At 57.9% G+C, this 15663-nt stretch overlaps 1 protein-coding gene across 2 annotated transcripts in view; it reads left to right on the forward strand.

Annotated features, from left to right (window-relative positions):
* Positions 1-15663, forward strand: part of Rfx4 (regulatory factor X4) — a 151025-nt gene that overhangs the window by 37267 nt on the left and 98095 nt on the right. For both annotated transcript variants that reach the window (XM_023566301.2, XM_063255504.1), the window contains exon 3: positions 8341-8401. In XM_023566301.2, the coding sequence (XP_023422069.2) occupies positions 8341-8401 (61 nt within the window). The remainder of the gene's footprint in view (positions 1-8340; positions 8402-15663) is intronic.

Raw genomic sequence — 15663 nt, forward strand, 5'->3', positions numbered from 1 at the left:
GCGGCCTAGGAGACCCGGTCACAGTGGGTCCCCAGGGGATGACACTCCCATTGTCATGTGTAAATGGCACCCACATTGGGGGGGAAGGGGAGGTCTTCATGGAAGGGACCCAGAGAGGAGGAAATGCAGCCGGACAGTGGTGGCAGAGGCGATGCCCAGCCTGCTCCTCCAGGTTACTCCTCCCCTTCCCTCCTCTGCAGTGCAGACAGCGGACCCAGGGCCCAGTGCTCCCCAAGCCAGCGCTCCTCCTCTGAGCATCGATGGCTTTTGGGGAGTCTGCCCTGGGCTCCTCCCTGCTGGGCTGGGCCCTGGGTCGAGGCTATGAGAAGTCACCCAGGCTCAGTTCTGGCCGAGCGAGGGGCTGATGAGGGCAAGGTGCTCCAGCCCCTGCCAGTGCCTCTTCCTCCCCGGCAGCCCCGGGGACGGCACTGGACTGGCTTCCCTCCGGGTACCAGAGAAGCGCTGGGTGCCCACAGCCGCTCAGGAAGTGCCATGAGGCTTAGGTTGTTGGGGGGGAACGACAGAAAAGGCCACGCCGGCCGGGGTTTCTCAGCTGGGGCAGCAGCACTGGGGCCTCCTCCACCCCCGCCCCAGGGCCTGCCCGGGTGCTGGTTTAATTTGTATTTAATACATAGCACAGTTGTGTGGTCCAAAACTCAAAATCTCTATGAAGAACACACAGGAGACCCCCCCGGCCTCTCCGACCCCGTAGTTTCCTGTATGTCATCTTCTTCTGATTTTCCTCGCGCAAATAACAATGACAGTGTGCTTTCTTTTTTTCCACTTGCGGACACAGAAGGGTAGGATGCCATGTGCAGCACGCTGTGCCTTGCTGTCCAGGAGTGTCCTGTGTCCCGGAGAGCATAGAAAGCACCGCCGTCCTCCCAACTGTTTAAGTCCCTTTTGACAGGTGCGCAGCATTCCACCAAGGGGCCGCAGCATCACTGCGGGCCTCCCAAGCACTGCTGGGCCCTGCAAACTTGTGCTTTCCCGCACCAGGAGCAGCAAACAGCACCCCCCAGATGGGTTTGAGTGCAGCTGTGGGGTCCGTTCCCAGCCCTCGAGAGGCAGCTGCCTGGAGGCCCTGTCCGTGGACCTGCTGGGGAGCTGGCAGGCACCTGTGCCCTCTGAGAGGTGGGAAGGCCCCCTCCCCGTGGCTCTGCGGCAGGCAGGCTGCGTGATCGCAGCTCGGTCGGGAGCCAGCCCGAGAGGTGAGAAGCGGGTCTTGGTGTGGTTTCCCTTTGCCTTGCGTGAGGCCGACCTCTGCCCGGCCGGGCCTCTGCCTGGTGTCCGGCAACTCCACGCTTTCCCGGTTTCTCCTCCCCCCCCCGGCTCTGTGGCCCTGTTTCCTGCAGAGGCGGGTGGCCCTGCGTGACCACAGTGCTCCCGGGAGACCGGCAGTCTTTCTGCTTTTGTTGTAGAGCACACCTGCACTTCCAGCACTCGGGAAGCCACGGCAGGAGGACCGCCGAGGGCCTCCCTGGTGGCCCAGGCCAGCCTTACGCACTCAGCCACCCTCCTGCCGTGGCTTTGTGGAGTGCGCTGCCACGCGGTGGTCTGGGGTTCGTGGGCTGTGAGCTGCGTCCTGACCTTGGGTCCTGCGCCATGGCTGGGCCTGTCTGTGCCAGATCTGAAGGAACCCGAGCAGAGCGGGCAGCAGGTGTGGCCGCTCCGGGCCAAGCTCACGGTGCTGTTCCCACGGGGAGGGAGGCTGGCTGCCAGCACGGTGCCCACGCCAGGGGCCTGCGTGCCAGGCCCTGCCCCCCCCCCAGGCGGGCGAGGGGCAGGGAGGGGAGGCTGCCGGTGGCCTCCGGTTCCCAGGCGGTGAGGCCGGCCAGGTGCAGCAGCCCAGCTCAGGAGAGGAAATAGAATTAGAACTCCGGGTGAAACCCAAGATTCCCATAAACCAAACCTTTCCTGGGATTTGAAAAGAGGTAATTAATTCAGAAACGATCTCCCTCAATGCCAAACTCTGCCAAACAGGCCAGGGCAGGAAATCCTCTCGGATGGGTCCTGGGACCTTGGAACCCAGTGGGACTGAGAGGTGAGGAGGTGCTCGGCGGGCACCAAGTCCCCTCCGTCAGCCCACGGAGTGAGGCTCAGAGGTGGGGTCGGGGTCCTCCTCTGCACCCCACTACTGACTCTTGGCCCCAGATCGCTTCACTTCTGAGCCTCTGCTGCTCCCCCGAGGGGAAAATGCCGCTGTGGTGTGCAGCCCGCGGGGCCTGGACTCCACGTCTCCCCCAGGTTACCTCGCCTGCTCTTTGGGCAGCTGTGAAATCAGAGTCACACGAACGCGCCTGGCACCTCGGGTCCTCAGCCAGTGTCCCCAGAGCAGGAGACACGGGGCGGGGAGGGCCGGAGCCGCAGGCTGAACACGGGGTCTTTTCAAAGCTCACCCCTGGGTGGTGTTTGCAGGTGAGGTGTAGGAAGTGGTCAGGGCACCAGGGTGGTATCAGTGCTCTTCTCAGGACCCAGGGGCAGCATCACCTGCACTGCCCCACATGCGCCCAGCTGAAAAGAGCCAGGACCCCTCAGCCTCTAGGACTAACAGCAATGCCGCCCAGCTGCTGGCCATCCAAGTGGACTAGAACAGTAGAGGCACAGTGGCTACCACCTGCCACAAGGGCCTCATCAGGGTGCAGCCAGGTGCCGGAGACCACAGAGCAGGTGACCCTATCCACTGGCTGGTCAGCCCCAGGAAGCAGGGGCACCCTGATGGTCATGGGGACATGGCTACGGCCGCCCGTACACCAGGTTCCTGGGTGCTCTGATCAGTACCCGAGATGGCTCTCCTGACCCGGATCCCACAGCTGAGGATGTCCCGCGGCTAGTCCTGGGGAAGCCAGAATGTAAGGCTGGAGGTTTCTCTGCAAAGATCACGTCCAGGGCAGAGAGAGGCAGCTTGGACCAAGCTCCCATAGCGTGCTGGGAGCTGATACAGGCAAGCAGGGCAGTAACAGGGTGGCAAAGGGTCCTGGCACTGGGCAGAGTGTGGCCTGGGCAGGCCCAGCAGGCTGGTATGGGCGAGGGCTCTGTGTGGGCATTGAGGCCCCCAGGGCCTGCAGGCCTGAGCTCAGCCACACCAGGAGGGGTGCTTGGCAGCACAGATCCCAAAGTCCCAGCGCCAGGGCCGTTCCCATCCCAGAGCACGTGCTCTCTGGCCCGTCCTGAGCCCCCAGTGTCATGGCATGGTTCCCCCATGAGCCCAGGCTCCTCATTCAGGGGAGGGGCAGAGGCTGGGGGTGCCGGGTGCAGAAGCCCTGGGCTTAATCCTATGTCCTGAAGAACAGGCTTCATACGGCTTCCTCTAGCCGCCCTGGGGGTGGGCAGATGTCAGAGTGGGAGCAGCACCGGCTCAGGGCTCCATCAAAGAAGGCTTTTATTATCATGGGATTCTTTAAAAAACTGTCTAGTTGTAAGGCAGGTTCCGAGGCACTCCCTGTTAATGCCAGCCACTCAGGAGGCTGACGCAGGAGGATCCTAAATTTGAGGCCAGCCCAGGCAACATAGAGACTTAGTGAGCCTCTGTCACAGAATGAAAAATGACAAAGGGTTGGCACTGTGGTTCAGTAACAGAGCAATTACGTAGCATTCAAGGCCATACATTTCATCAAAACAAAAACACACAAACAAATCTGTGTCTAGCTTTAAACATAGCATTTAAACACAGATGTTGGTCGGTTTGTTTGGGACAAGGTCTGTCTACATAGCCCAGGCTGGCCTCAAACTTAGCAATCCTCCCGCCTCAGCCTCCTGAGTGCTGGGACTATAGGCGTGTGCCGTCACACCCAGCTTTAATTGATATTGTTATGTTTAACCTCCAAACCGCCCTGTGATCTAAGTCAGAAGTGTGGTTGTCAGGTAAGGGCCCCCAGCTTGCAGGAGTTACTGCTTAGTCTGTGTTCCCCTCAGAGGGGGCACAAAGCTGGTTTTGCACCCGGGTCTGCCTGGTTCCAGGCCAGTTGCTCGGTATCAGAGGTGTAGCTGCTGTGCAGGGTCACCGGGAGAATCCTGCCTGGGGAGACACACTGCAGGCGGTGCCCCGGTGTCCTCTGTTAGAAGGTGGGGCCTGGTGGGAGGGCGGGTCACCGGGGCACCCCCAGGAAGCGTGTGTTCTTGTCCTGGCTCCTTCCTTCTCTCTGCCGTAGGCTGTGCATCTTTCCTCTACCGGGCCGCTCCGCCTACAAGCCAGCCAACCGTGGGCTGCACCCTCCAAACTGCGGGTGACCAAACCTCTCACCCTTTGAGCCGTGGTGACAGAAAGTGACCAGCACAATGTGTCTCTGTTTCCTCCCTTTTCCACCCTGTGGCTATTTCCACCCGCCGTCCTGCCCCGCTCTGTCTCGGCTCACTCGGGGTGCAGCTCACACTTCCGCTCCTCCCGGGAGGCTCCCGTGTCCTCCTGCACTTTGGGTTGGTGGCCTCCGGCCCCCTGCGTTGTGCCGTTTGTGAACTCGCACTAACCGCGGCCTCTCCAGGTCTTTGTCTCTCCCCCACCAAACCCGAGGGCGAGGTCTCCTTGCTTAGTCCTGTCCCTGCTGGCACCCAGGAGGCCTGCAGGAAGTCTTTGTGGAACCAGTTAAAATGATTCTTAGTGGCCTGCTTGCTCACGGCTGGTAAATCTTCGGATCCATACAGATCTAGGTCTTGCAGCATCTTGTCCCAGTTGAAAACCATGCTAAAATTTAAAGGAGCAAGAAAAAGTACCCTGCAAACCCGGAACATTTTAGGAGCATCCGAAGTGCCAATCACATAGCAGTGCAAGCTTTAGGGTGAATTTCGGTGGTCTGTGTCCCTCTCCTTTAAAAACAGAGTTTTTTTTACATAGCCTGGTGTCCCTTTGATTACTCCCCGAGTGTGGTTAATACAGTGCCTGGGAGTTGGGTGATGAGCTCAACCTCTGGACATCATTTCCCCTGAACACTTCCAAGGCTCTCTGTGTGCTTTCTGGCTGTCACCAAAACCGTTCCACCAGCCAAGGCTGGTCTGAGCCGTGCACACCAGCCCCGGGAGTTCCCAGAACTTCAGGTGGCTCCACTCCCAGGAGGGGGAGCGCTGCCTCTCCCTGTGACCCCCTTTTTATTTCCTTGGGAGCAGCAGAGGCCGGGCACTGTGTGACTTTATTTACCTGCGTTCTCCTGAGTCTGTGCTCCTTATCATGCTGTCCTCTCTGGTTTTATTTGGAAGATGTTAACTGGCAGACTGGATTACTCAGGTACTCAGTGCAGACTCGGAGTCAGGCGCCGGCGGGGTTGCTGGGCCCTCGTCCTGCCTGCTCGGCGTGCTCGCTCGAGGGGAGAGGTGTGAGCATCCAGAAATCCTGAGCCCGCTGCCCAGAGTGGGCCGTGAGGACAGGGGCTCGGGGTCCCGCCTGCAGTGTTGGGAGGCTGTAAGCCGGGGAGAACGAGGGCCTGCAGGAGAGCTGGGGCCAAGGAGGCAGTGCCCGGTATGGAGTCCGCACCGCCTTCCCGCGTTGTCCCCAGGGACGCTTGGGGCAGGGACAGAGATTCTGTGAGCCGAGCAGCCTGGGCGCCCCGCAAAGCACAGAGGCGGCCCTGTGGGCAGAGGCGACAGCAGGCCCACCCTCCCTGCTCGGGCCTCTGGCGAGCAGGTGCCACCAGCCCGGCCGCAGTGTGGCCACAGCCAGTGCTCCTCACTGTGTGTTTTTGTTTTCAGTCTGTGTTTCTGTGAGTCCGTCTTGCAGTGCACAGTGGACACGCCTCGTGGGGCTGGCGTGTGTGCAGAGTGCACCTCAGTCCCTTCTTCACCCTTCCTCCCCTCCTGCCGTCTCCGGGCCTCTTTCCGCCTTGAGAATGATCTGTCTCCCCTTACCTGATATCTGCCTTTTATTCTATTCTTTACTGATAGACTCTTGTGGTTTCTCTTATATGAGAAACCCAAGCTTTAAGCTTGTAGTCTGATTTATTTCACGGAACATTACGGCCTCAAGAGACACCCATTCTCCTACAGTCGACTCAGCCTGTCCTTTTTATGGCAGACTAGTGCTCCACCGTGTGGAAACACTGACTCCCTCTTATCCATTTGTCTGTGATGGACGCATGGGCCACTTCCAGGACTGAGCAGCCATAAACATGGTTGTGCATGGATCACTGCAATGTGATCTAACTCTTTTGGAAGATGCCTAGAAGGGTAATAGCTGAATGGAAATTCTAGTTTTAGTTTTTGAGGAATCTTCTCCACACCAACTCACTAGTTTACATTCCTACCAAAAGTACAGAAGGGTACCTTTTCCCGCACATCCTCCGCAGCATTTGTTATTAGTTGATTTCTCAATGATGGCCATTGTTTCTGGGGTAGGATGGAGTCTCACGGTCGTTTTAATTTGTATTCCTCTAATGGCCAGTGATTCTGAGCATTTTTTTCATGTACTTATTGGTTATTTGTAGTTCTTCTGTAACTATTTTTGTCTATTTGACAGGGAGGGCTTGGGTCTTTCATGTGGGGGGCCAAATTTTTTGAGTTCTTAATATATTCTAGATATAAGTCTCTTAAAGGCTTAATTAGGAACAAAAATAGCTTCTCAGAAGCACCCAGAGTGCTCTTCCTGGGTGTGAGGGGGGGGGGCCAACCTGAGGTCACATGACCCACTCCATCCAATCAGAAACTACGTAATGTGAAGGCACTGCTGTGATTGGTTTAAACGACACTCATCGCCCGCCCCCGAGCTGGGTCAGGCTGTATTAACAAGGAATGCGGCGACCCTGTGGCTGCTGAGTGAGCAGCCGGTTCGCGCGTCTGTGTTTACAAGCCAGCGTGTCAATCAGAGTGATACCAGCCCTGATGCACGTTCATTGAAAAAATAACTGCAGGACTCAACCCTAGTAAGCTGACGTACGAATCTCAGGACGGTCTTTCTGTGCAGTGCGCCATTTCCGCTTGCCCCGTTTCCACTTTTCATCTATTTCCCTGAGTGCCGGCGCCTCCCCTGCGGATGTGAGGGCCGAGGTTGTTTCCACTGATCCTTTGTGTGTGTCTCAGGAAATTTTTGCGGATCGTATTTGTTTTGGCATTTTCCCCTTTCTTTGAGATGATTTAGATCTAGTTTCCTTCTATCAAATTTATGAGTCAATAAATTTTATGTTGACTGCGTCTGTCTTTCCTCTTCATTAGGAATGGGGTAAGAGACTGATGTATTTCTCATTTGATCCACCATAAAAATGATAATTCCCTACCGATAAAGACAAGATTAATTTATTACCCAGATGTCATATTGGGGTGAGGGGTTCAGCAAAGTAGCCCCGCGGGCCGACTCTGGCCCGAGGTGTGTTTTCACAGGCTGCTCGCTGATGCCTTTACAGACCGGCTCTCGCTATTTGGTCATGGGAACCACTAAGCGACTCTCAGGGAGCAGGGATGTTTTCCAGCGCCGGATGATGTAATTCCCCTCATTAATACACTCGTGTTATAAAAACTGTACCCGGTGATTTTTATTACATTATGAATTTTGCCAATAAAAATTTTGTGAAAATTTATTTTCTTGCTTGTCCTATAAATCCCACATAATCTTGATTTGCCCACTTGGCTGCACACCTTAAAAAATGGTTGCTACTTGATCTTTTGTAGGAAAAACCATGTGCCCCTGCCCCATGACATGCTGAGTCTTCTGATCCCAGGTTCTGCCCCCCATCCTGCCCTGATCCTGCTCCACTGGGGTCACAGAGAGAACAGGGTGACCCCTTGATCTGTTCAGGTTGCTATAACAAAACACCATAAACTGGACATGTTATAAAATCAGGAATTTATTTTGTGGTGCTCTGGAGGGTGGGCAACACAAGGCCAGGGCAGCAGACTGGGTGTCCAGTGGGGACCCACACCCGTGCCCTGGGGTGCCTGTTGCTGGGCCGGGCACCTGCTGAGGCCCTCTGTGATCAGGACACTAATCCTGTTCATAGGGCGCCAGCTTCGGGGCTTAGCCACCTCTCAGAGGCCCTGTGCCCAGTGCCATCCACTTAGGGCCTCAGTGTCAACCTTGGCAGTCTGGAGGGGGCACAGACATTCAGTCCCAAGGGGAGCGAGGTTGGGGTGCTCTGGGGCCCCCGTTGAGGGGTCCCTCAGGAAAGCTAGTGAGGTCGAGTGTATTCTGTGGCTCAGGGATGGAGGAAGCTGCTCTCCAACAAAAACACGGCCGCCAGAGCCGCCAGTCCCCCTCCACTGTCCTGCGTACGAGCCAGGGGTCCCATCTGCAGAAAAACCAAGATGCTGCCCTGAGGCCTCCGCGCTGGAGGGAGCCCCGACTCCAGCCCTGGGGAGCCCGGGCCTCTGCCTCACTCCTCTCGCTTCCTTCTGACGTTCACTCCATTTCCTTTCCTTTTACAGATGAGGAAAAAGAAAACAACAGAGCATCCAAGCCCCACTCCACGCCCGCCACGCTGCAATGGTGAGTGTGGGTCCCGCCTGCAACAGTCCTCCCAGCTGGGCGGGTGGCAGCACCTGGCGGCCCCGGGGCTGGGGTGCCCACCTCAGGCCACTGAGCCTATCCAGTCTGCGGGTACATGTACCCTGCTCCACCTGGGTCTGGCTTGGAGATCTGGGGGTCGATTTGTATTTCCGTTGTCTGAAGCTGGCGAGGACCGGACTGCACACTGTCTGGTCGTTCATTGATTTTTATTTGATTGTGTTATTACCTCTAATAATGTTGCAGCAAATTACAGAAACGGAGGCCTATTTACTCTTGTCATGGACCCAAACGAATCAATGACTCCAATAGGCTACAGTTATTTTAACACAACATTAACAAACTGCCTGTCAGATCGACTTTCCCTTTAATAGGTGAAATTCCTGAGCCCAGTGTAAGTGGCCACACTTGTGTTCCGCCTTCACAGACAGATTCTCTCCTAAAGGCTGTGCCTGGAAGTCCAGCGCTGGGTCTGCCCATCCCCAAGGACCTGGGTCAGGGGCTGCGGGTCCCGGCCCTGGCAGGAGGGACTGCGTGGCGGGGGAGGTGAGCAGGCGGAGGTCAGATGGGTCCCTGCCTCCCAAGCAGGCGCTTGCACACTTTGGGCCTCATTGCACACTCACAGGTGTGCAACAGGGCTGTTGTTACGCCCATTTCACAGAAGGCCAAATAAAGCCCAGGCAGTGAAATCACTGCCTGATCCCATGCAGCCAGCAGGTGGAGGAGGCAGTCTGGGTCTTTCTCGGTGCAGGTGGCAGGTGGGGGGAGAGGAAGGGAAGGGCGGAGGAAGCGGGGTGGCGGGGTCCGGAGCAGGTCGGGCTCTGCCAGTGCCTTCACGAGCAGTGAGTGGGGAGGGGACACAGGGCAGGCACTGGACCCCTCGTGGCCTCTCCAGCCAGGGCCTCCACCTGCAGTTGGTTTGCCACCACCCTGGTGTCAGGAGATAGAGTGTAGCCGTGACACTTATACCCGCGTCTGCCACACTCTGTGGGGAGAGGGGAGAGAGAGGTTCACTCACGTTTTATAGAAAGCTGAAAGCTCAGACACTAAGAAGCACACACAGGGCACAAACGATGGAAAAGGCAAAGAAGGCTGGGCCGGGGCCCGGGAAGCAGCCCAAACTCACGGCGACCCTCCTGCCTCGGCCTCCCCAGTGCGGGGATTACAGCCGCGCATCACCACACCCCGCCGATTTTGACTGCTGCAGCCGTGCAGCCCAGGAGGGGCCCCGAGTCCCTGCTTCGGGCCCTGCTGTGTGTGGAGCATGCGGACTCTGGTCCTGAGGCTGGGACACGTTGTCTAGGGCTTGCGTGGAGCTCGGGCACCCTTGGCACAGCCTCCCTCCAGCCTGGCGGGGACAACCTCAGCGCAGCCAGCACTCCTGTGCCACCTTCCAAGCCAGTCGCCTGCTGTTGGACCTCGAGACTCAGGCAGAAAGTTCCAGAAGCGGCTTCAGCCTCTGCTCACAAGGTCAGGGGAGAGTGCCTTCCCGAAGGACACGCTGACCTCCCGGGTAGAGTCGGCTGTGAAAACCTGTGTGTGTCGGTCTCGCTGTTATTGAAGGGCGTCCTTCAGAGCACGTCAGCGGTCCTCCACCTCCCCTCGTCTGTCTAACAGTCTTTCTGCCGTGTGCTGGCCTTGCACACCTGCCATTCCTGCAGCTCAGGAGGCCGAGGCAGGAGGGCTCCAAGTTCAGGGCCAGCCTGGGCAGCTTATGGACTTAGCAAGACCCTGTCCGGAATGAACGAGTGAATGACAGACAGAAGAAGAGGCTGGCGATGCGGCAGCAGGTGTGGAGCTCTGCTGTCAGTCACCTGCACTCCGCTCCCCGGCCGGGCACGGCCCAGGTCAGGAAATGCTTCCCGAGCACCCTGTCTGCCAGTCCCGCCGTGGGCTCCGTGAACACAGTGGTGGCTGAGATGGGCCGAGGAGGGCTGACCGGGCTGTCCTCATCGTAAGTGATGGACTAGGGAGTGCTGCCCACAGGGCGGAGCGGCAGGGCCTGGCTCAGGGGCCTTCCCCCGGCCGTGATGCTTCGGCCCAGTGGGGAGCAGGACCTTCAGGTCAGAGCGTGTCCGGCAGGAGCGACTCACCAGAGGCCCAGTAACAGGATCACGCTGCCCCTGCCACAGGTCACTCTGCCCAAAAAGGATCACACGAGTTAAGCAAAGTTTCCCCCTTTTTGCTCTGGCTGCCTGGGAGCGCAGAGGTAAATCCAAACTGACTGTTGGGTGATCTAATTATGCAAGTTCAGCACTGTTGACCTCTTCAGTCCTTTCTTCCTTTTTTCCCATTTTCTTCCTCTTTTGCTTACATTAGTGTTTTAAGAAAAAGCTGAGAAATCAATGAATTCAGCCAATCTTAATTATTTACACAGGTAACGCATTTCTTGTTATAGAATCAGAAGCCTGAGACATGGCTCATGTCTGGTTCTCCTTGTTTGTCTTTCGTTGTTCCTCAGAAGCAGCCCTGTCCCTCCCCAGGAGAGGCTGTGTGTACCCCTTGTCCCTCCCTTGAATATCTGACGTCACCCCCAGCACAGACCACTTACAAATCTACTGAGATCGCTGCTCAACAGCAGGCTCTCACCTGGAGGCTCGTGTGTCCTCGTGCTGTCCTGTCCAGTGATGGCATGTGGGCCCCTGGGGAAGCTCAGGACCTCCTGCTCCGCTGGCCTGGAGTGCCCAGCCGGGGTCCGTTGGCTGCACTGGGAGTGGGGTGCCCGTGATTTCCAATGCGTCTCCTCTTGGCCACCCCTGCCGCCCGCCCTCCCCAGCGTCCTGGAGACCAGGCCCAGCAGCCAAGCAGCCCAAACTGGCCGGACCACGTGGTCCAGCAGAAAACAGGCAAATAGCATCCAGTAGCGCTGCCAAAGGCTTCCTGCACCCTGGCCACGAGGTTAGTGCGTCCAGCCGTGAGCCCTGGGCACTGGAGCCCACGCACAATGACCTGTGTTCACACCCCAGTCTCTCAGGGGAAAGCGGCTCCGGGCTGGCCCGGCCACCTGTCCGCATCCCTGGCCCACACGCCTGGCCCACTCCACACCCTGCCAGGTCCCTGCCCTGCTCAACCATGCTTTCCTGGCAGGGGCGAGGGGTGATTTGGGGTTTTTTTTCTTTTGAAAATCTAAAAGGAGACCTGGGCCGCTGACAGCGCTCCATAGCTCAGATGCTCGTGAAGCAGAAATGAACATGGTGTTTCTCTCCCGTAGGAATCGGCCTGATCCCAGCCAAAGCCCAGGGCTGTGGTGCAGAGCTGGCCACACTCAGTGGGCATAACGATACCTGGCACCGCGCCCCCTCTGACGCCGTCCTCTGACTCAGTGGTGACACGGTGTCTCCTGCTGTTGTGACACAGTTAGGTGGCCTGGTTCCAAGGGGAGAGACTGAATGACCCTAGCTTGGGGTTCAGCCAGAGAGGCCAGGCTGTGCCAGGAAGTATGATGGGACCCCGCAGGGCTGCTCACCCAGAAGGGCCCACAGACAGGACACATGGACACACTGGGCTCTGAGGAGGCAGCGCCCACTGCAGAGTGACTTGGTTTGACAGGACTGCAGCTGGGCGTGCTGGCGCGCAGCTCTCCCTTCACTGGCAAGGGATGTGCATGTGTCACAGGTCTCGGTGGCTTCCCGTCCCCTTTCTCCCCTCCGCCTCCCCTGCCCAGCGCTGACCGCAGTGACTTAGGTGCAGGTAGGCTCCCAGAGCTGCAGCGCACTGTGGCTTTCATCGACTGGGCGCCGTGCCCCACTCACCCCCTGAGCCACGTTCCACCCTGCCCAGGTGTGGCAGGCTGAGTGCACCAGAGATCCGGCCATCGGGGGGAGCCTGATGTGGCCTGCGGCAGGGATCTGTCAGCCTGGTTCAGTGCCCGCAGTCACCGTCAGCTCTGTAGTCTTTACTGGCAGGCCGCAGCTGTGTGATGTGTGATGTGATTCTGTCTAAAGAGCAGGAAACTGAGGCCAGTGATGGACCACAGAGGGCCCCGGTCTCGTTGGACCCAAGGAGAGAGGAGAGGCTGGGCCACGACTGGTTCTGGGGATGCTGGAGCCGGACCCTGTTACCGATGGGCTTGTCTCAGTGGTGGCTGATTTACACGGATTGGGTTTGTTTTGTTTTGTTTCGTTCTGGCCTTTGCTTAAATGGGCCTCAGCCTAAGCAGCATCTCACCGCCTTCTCTGTGTTTGCTGGGCGCCTCCTGGGGGCTGCAGGCTCCTCACAGGCAGGGCTAGGCTGTAGTAGGTGCTCAGTAAACACAGACTCCCGATCCAATGACAGCCTGGAACACAGGACAACTTCAGATCCCGCCGCCCTCAACAGGGGGAAGTCACTCGCCTCTGTCTGCCTGGATCCGGTTGATGGAGGGCAGGGCTAAGGGTAACACGAGTCTCCATGTCGTAGGACAAAGGACACCAGCGTCCCCGCCTAGGCAGGAAGCTGCCCCCATCCTGCCTCCGGGCACCTCCGCCTGCTCCCCTGGACCCGCGGGGCCATGGCCGTGTGGACAGAGTCCTAGGAACCATGCTAACAGGCAGAGGATGGGAATGGCTCGCTGCCCTTAAAGGGTCTTCTGTCCCCCTGAATGGTCGCCAGCGAAGGGAAACTGCCCGGGTCCTGGTCCCTTCTCTGGCACTGATGCAGCTGACTGGGGGCTGAGGATCTGATCTGCGCAGCTTCCCATCAGCCCTCCTCGGGCAATGGGCTCTGCTTCCTTCGTTTTATGGGAGAAGGAAGTGAATCAGAGTCCCAGGCGTGTCCAGCCTATGCTGCACACCAGCAGTGGCGATGGCATCCCAGGCCCGAGCTGCCCCATTCGGCCCAGGGCTGGCTCGCGGTGAAGGGAGCTGCCAGAGCCACACAGAGACGCCAGGAGCCGTGGGCACCCAGGGTGGCAGGGGCACGGCATGTGCCTCCGTTATCAGGGCATCCTGCCGAGTAGACCCCTGCAGGCCCCGGGGACTGGACAGGACTTTGGCAAGGAGGGAACTTTAAGAAGTGACCGGCAAGGGCTCTGAATCAAGGCCGGCCGTTTTCCGAAGCTGTTGGTCTCCAGTAGGAACCTAAAGTGTTGGCCATGTCAGAGCTTTAGAAATGGACCTGTCCATTCATTAGAAAAAGCACCCGACCCGTGAGCCCACCCTACAGGCCCCGGAGGAAAAGAAGCCCTGACCTCCGCTGAGCCTGCTGCTGGGGGTCTGGAGGAGAGGAAGCCATGTCCCTGGGTCCACAGTCATGGGGCAGGGGACACAGGTGGAGTAGCTGCCCCACACTCTCCGCCACCCTGGGAACCTTGGATGGGAGGAGCCCAGGTGCCTGTCCTGCTCTCCTGCCCAGAGGGACAGGCAGCCAGTGCAGGAAACACCCGGGACTAGGCAGCCGGCTGAGCAAGTCACAGGGGACCCCGGGGTGGTGGTGGACACAGCGAGTGTGCTCCAGGAGGCTGGAGAGAAAGTGGGGAGCGGGGAGAGAAGCTGGTAAGGCAGTCGGCAGGGGCCTGGCGCTCAGAGAGAGAAGCAGGCTCCCGTGCAGAGCCCCAGGCAGCCGCTGAGGGCTGCAGACTGCTGGTCCTCCTGGGCCCAGCGGCCTGTCTGTTCTCTCCCCCCACACAGTGTGGCTTCAGGTTTCTGGGGTAACCTCAGTGATACATTACCATACCCCGTGTTTCTGAAAAGATCCTGCTGTCGGTTGGTAAAACAGAAGGAAAAGATAGCTGTGAGAACTTGAGAAATGGAAGCCAGACACAGTGGTGCATGCCGGTAATCCTAGCACTCAGGAGGCCGAGGCAGGAGGATCGCTGTGATTTTGAGGCCAACTTGGGATACAGAGCAAGACTGTCTCAAAAACAACAAAAGAGCTGGAAAAGTGGATACTTCGTGTGTGCACAGGCGAGACCACAGGTTAAACTTGAGCACCCGGGATCCTCGCGGGGTGTGATACCCCAGAAGGTGTTGGAACGGGGCTTCCTCGGTGCACACAGGGAGGCCAAGAGCTCAAGCCCCGGGGAGGAGGGAGTCTCTGTCCAGCCCTGGGCCGCGCTAACGGCTCGTGCCAGCTCGCAGACCCTGTTCATTATCCTCCCTAATAGGACAGCTCAATTCAAACCCGATCAAGTTGTGAAACACAAGATAAAAAAATGGAACGCGTCGGGGATTTTTTTTGTGTCTGTGATCATTAAAAAAACCCAGGTATAATGGGGCATTGTTCACCATGCCAGACTAATGATGCCCGCCACGGAGGGGAAGAAAGGGGAAATTTCATCATCAGATATGAAGAGAAATAATTAACTGCCTTCTCCCCGCCCGCCTCGCTCGGCGAAGTGGACGTTCCAATTAGCAGCTTCGGTCCGAAGCCGGTGGCGGCTGCTGGGTGGCAGAGCAGGGTGTCTCCGTGCGGTTCCTGTAGAAACTCACCAAGCATCAGAGGAGCCTCCGGGGCGCTCCTGCCGCCCTTATTAAAATGCTTCAGCGTCATAAGCCACCTGGCTCCTTCAAGGCTCAGCAGCTCCGGGCAGAGGAACAAAACGCGGAGAGAAATGCGGTTATTTAGACAGCACTGGCCTTTGACAGGTAACCGCTTAATTAGCTCAGCCCGCGCCCCGGTGACTTCCACCCATCTGACTCACATAGCTCAGTGTTGCCATGGGTTCCGTGACACGGTGAATCGTCGCAGAGTCTTGTGCTTTGGTGTTGACCGCTTGGCAGAGTTAGGGGTATGCGGCATAGGAACCCAGGCACAGGGCTCGGTGGTAAATGACGGGCAGCCGGGGACCTGGCTGAGGCGCCACCGCTCTGGCACCACCCTGGGCAGAATTATTTCTCACCATGGTTTGCGTCCCTTGGAGCAGGTCCGATTTTGGGGACTGGACTCCATTCACCCACTGAGCTCAGTTAGGAACCTGAGGACTCCCTTGGGCTCCACTCCCCACATCCGCCACACAAGTCCTGCACCCTGTGTGTGTTGTCTCTGCTCCCGCCGTTCCTTATCTGAGCTATCGGAGTGGATCCTAAAGGGTTTCGTTTGCTCATTCGTGCAGTCGATAAATCAGACTTTCCCAGACCACCTTGCCACCCACAGGGAGGTGCAGGGTGACCTTTCCAAAGAATAAACTGGTATCCAAGGGCCGGGCCTAAACACAAAAAGAGAAAGATGCACTGACTGGCCATCACCTGCAAGGATCTCGTACAAGACAAATCTGAACGGTTTGAGATGCACGTTTGTTAAGTGTGTCTGTGGATTCTTCTGGCCAA

This window comes from Cavia porcellus, unplaced genomic scaffold, assembly GCF_034190915.1.
Source record: "Cavia porcellus strain 051 isolate PalLab524CR breed Dunkin Hartley unplaced genomic scaffold, mCavPor4.1 scaffold_8, whole genome shotgun sequence".
Classification (NCBI taxonomy): Eukaryota; Metazoa; Chordata; class Mammalia; order Rodentia; family Caviidae; genus Cavia; species Cavia porcellus.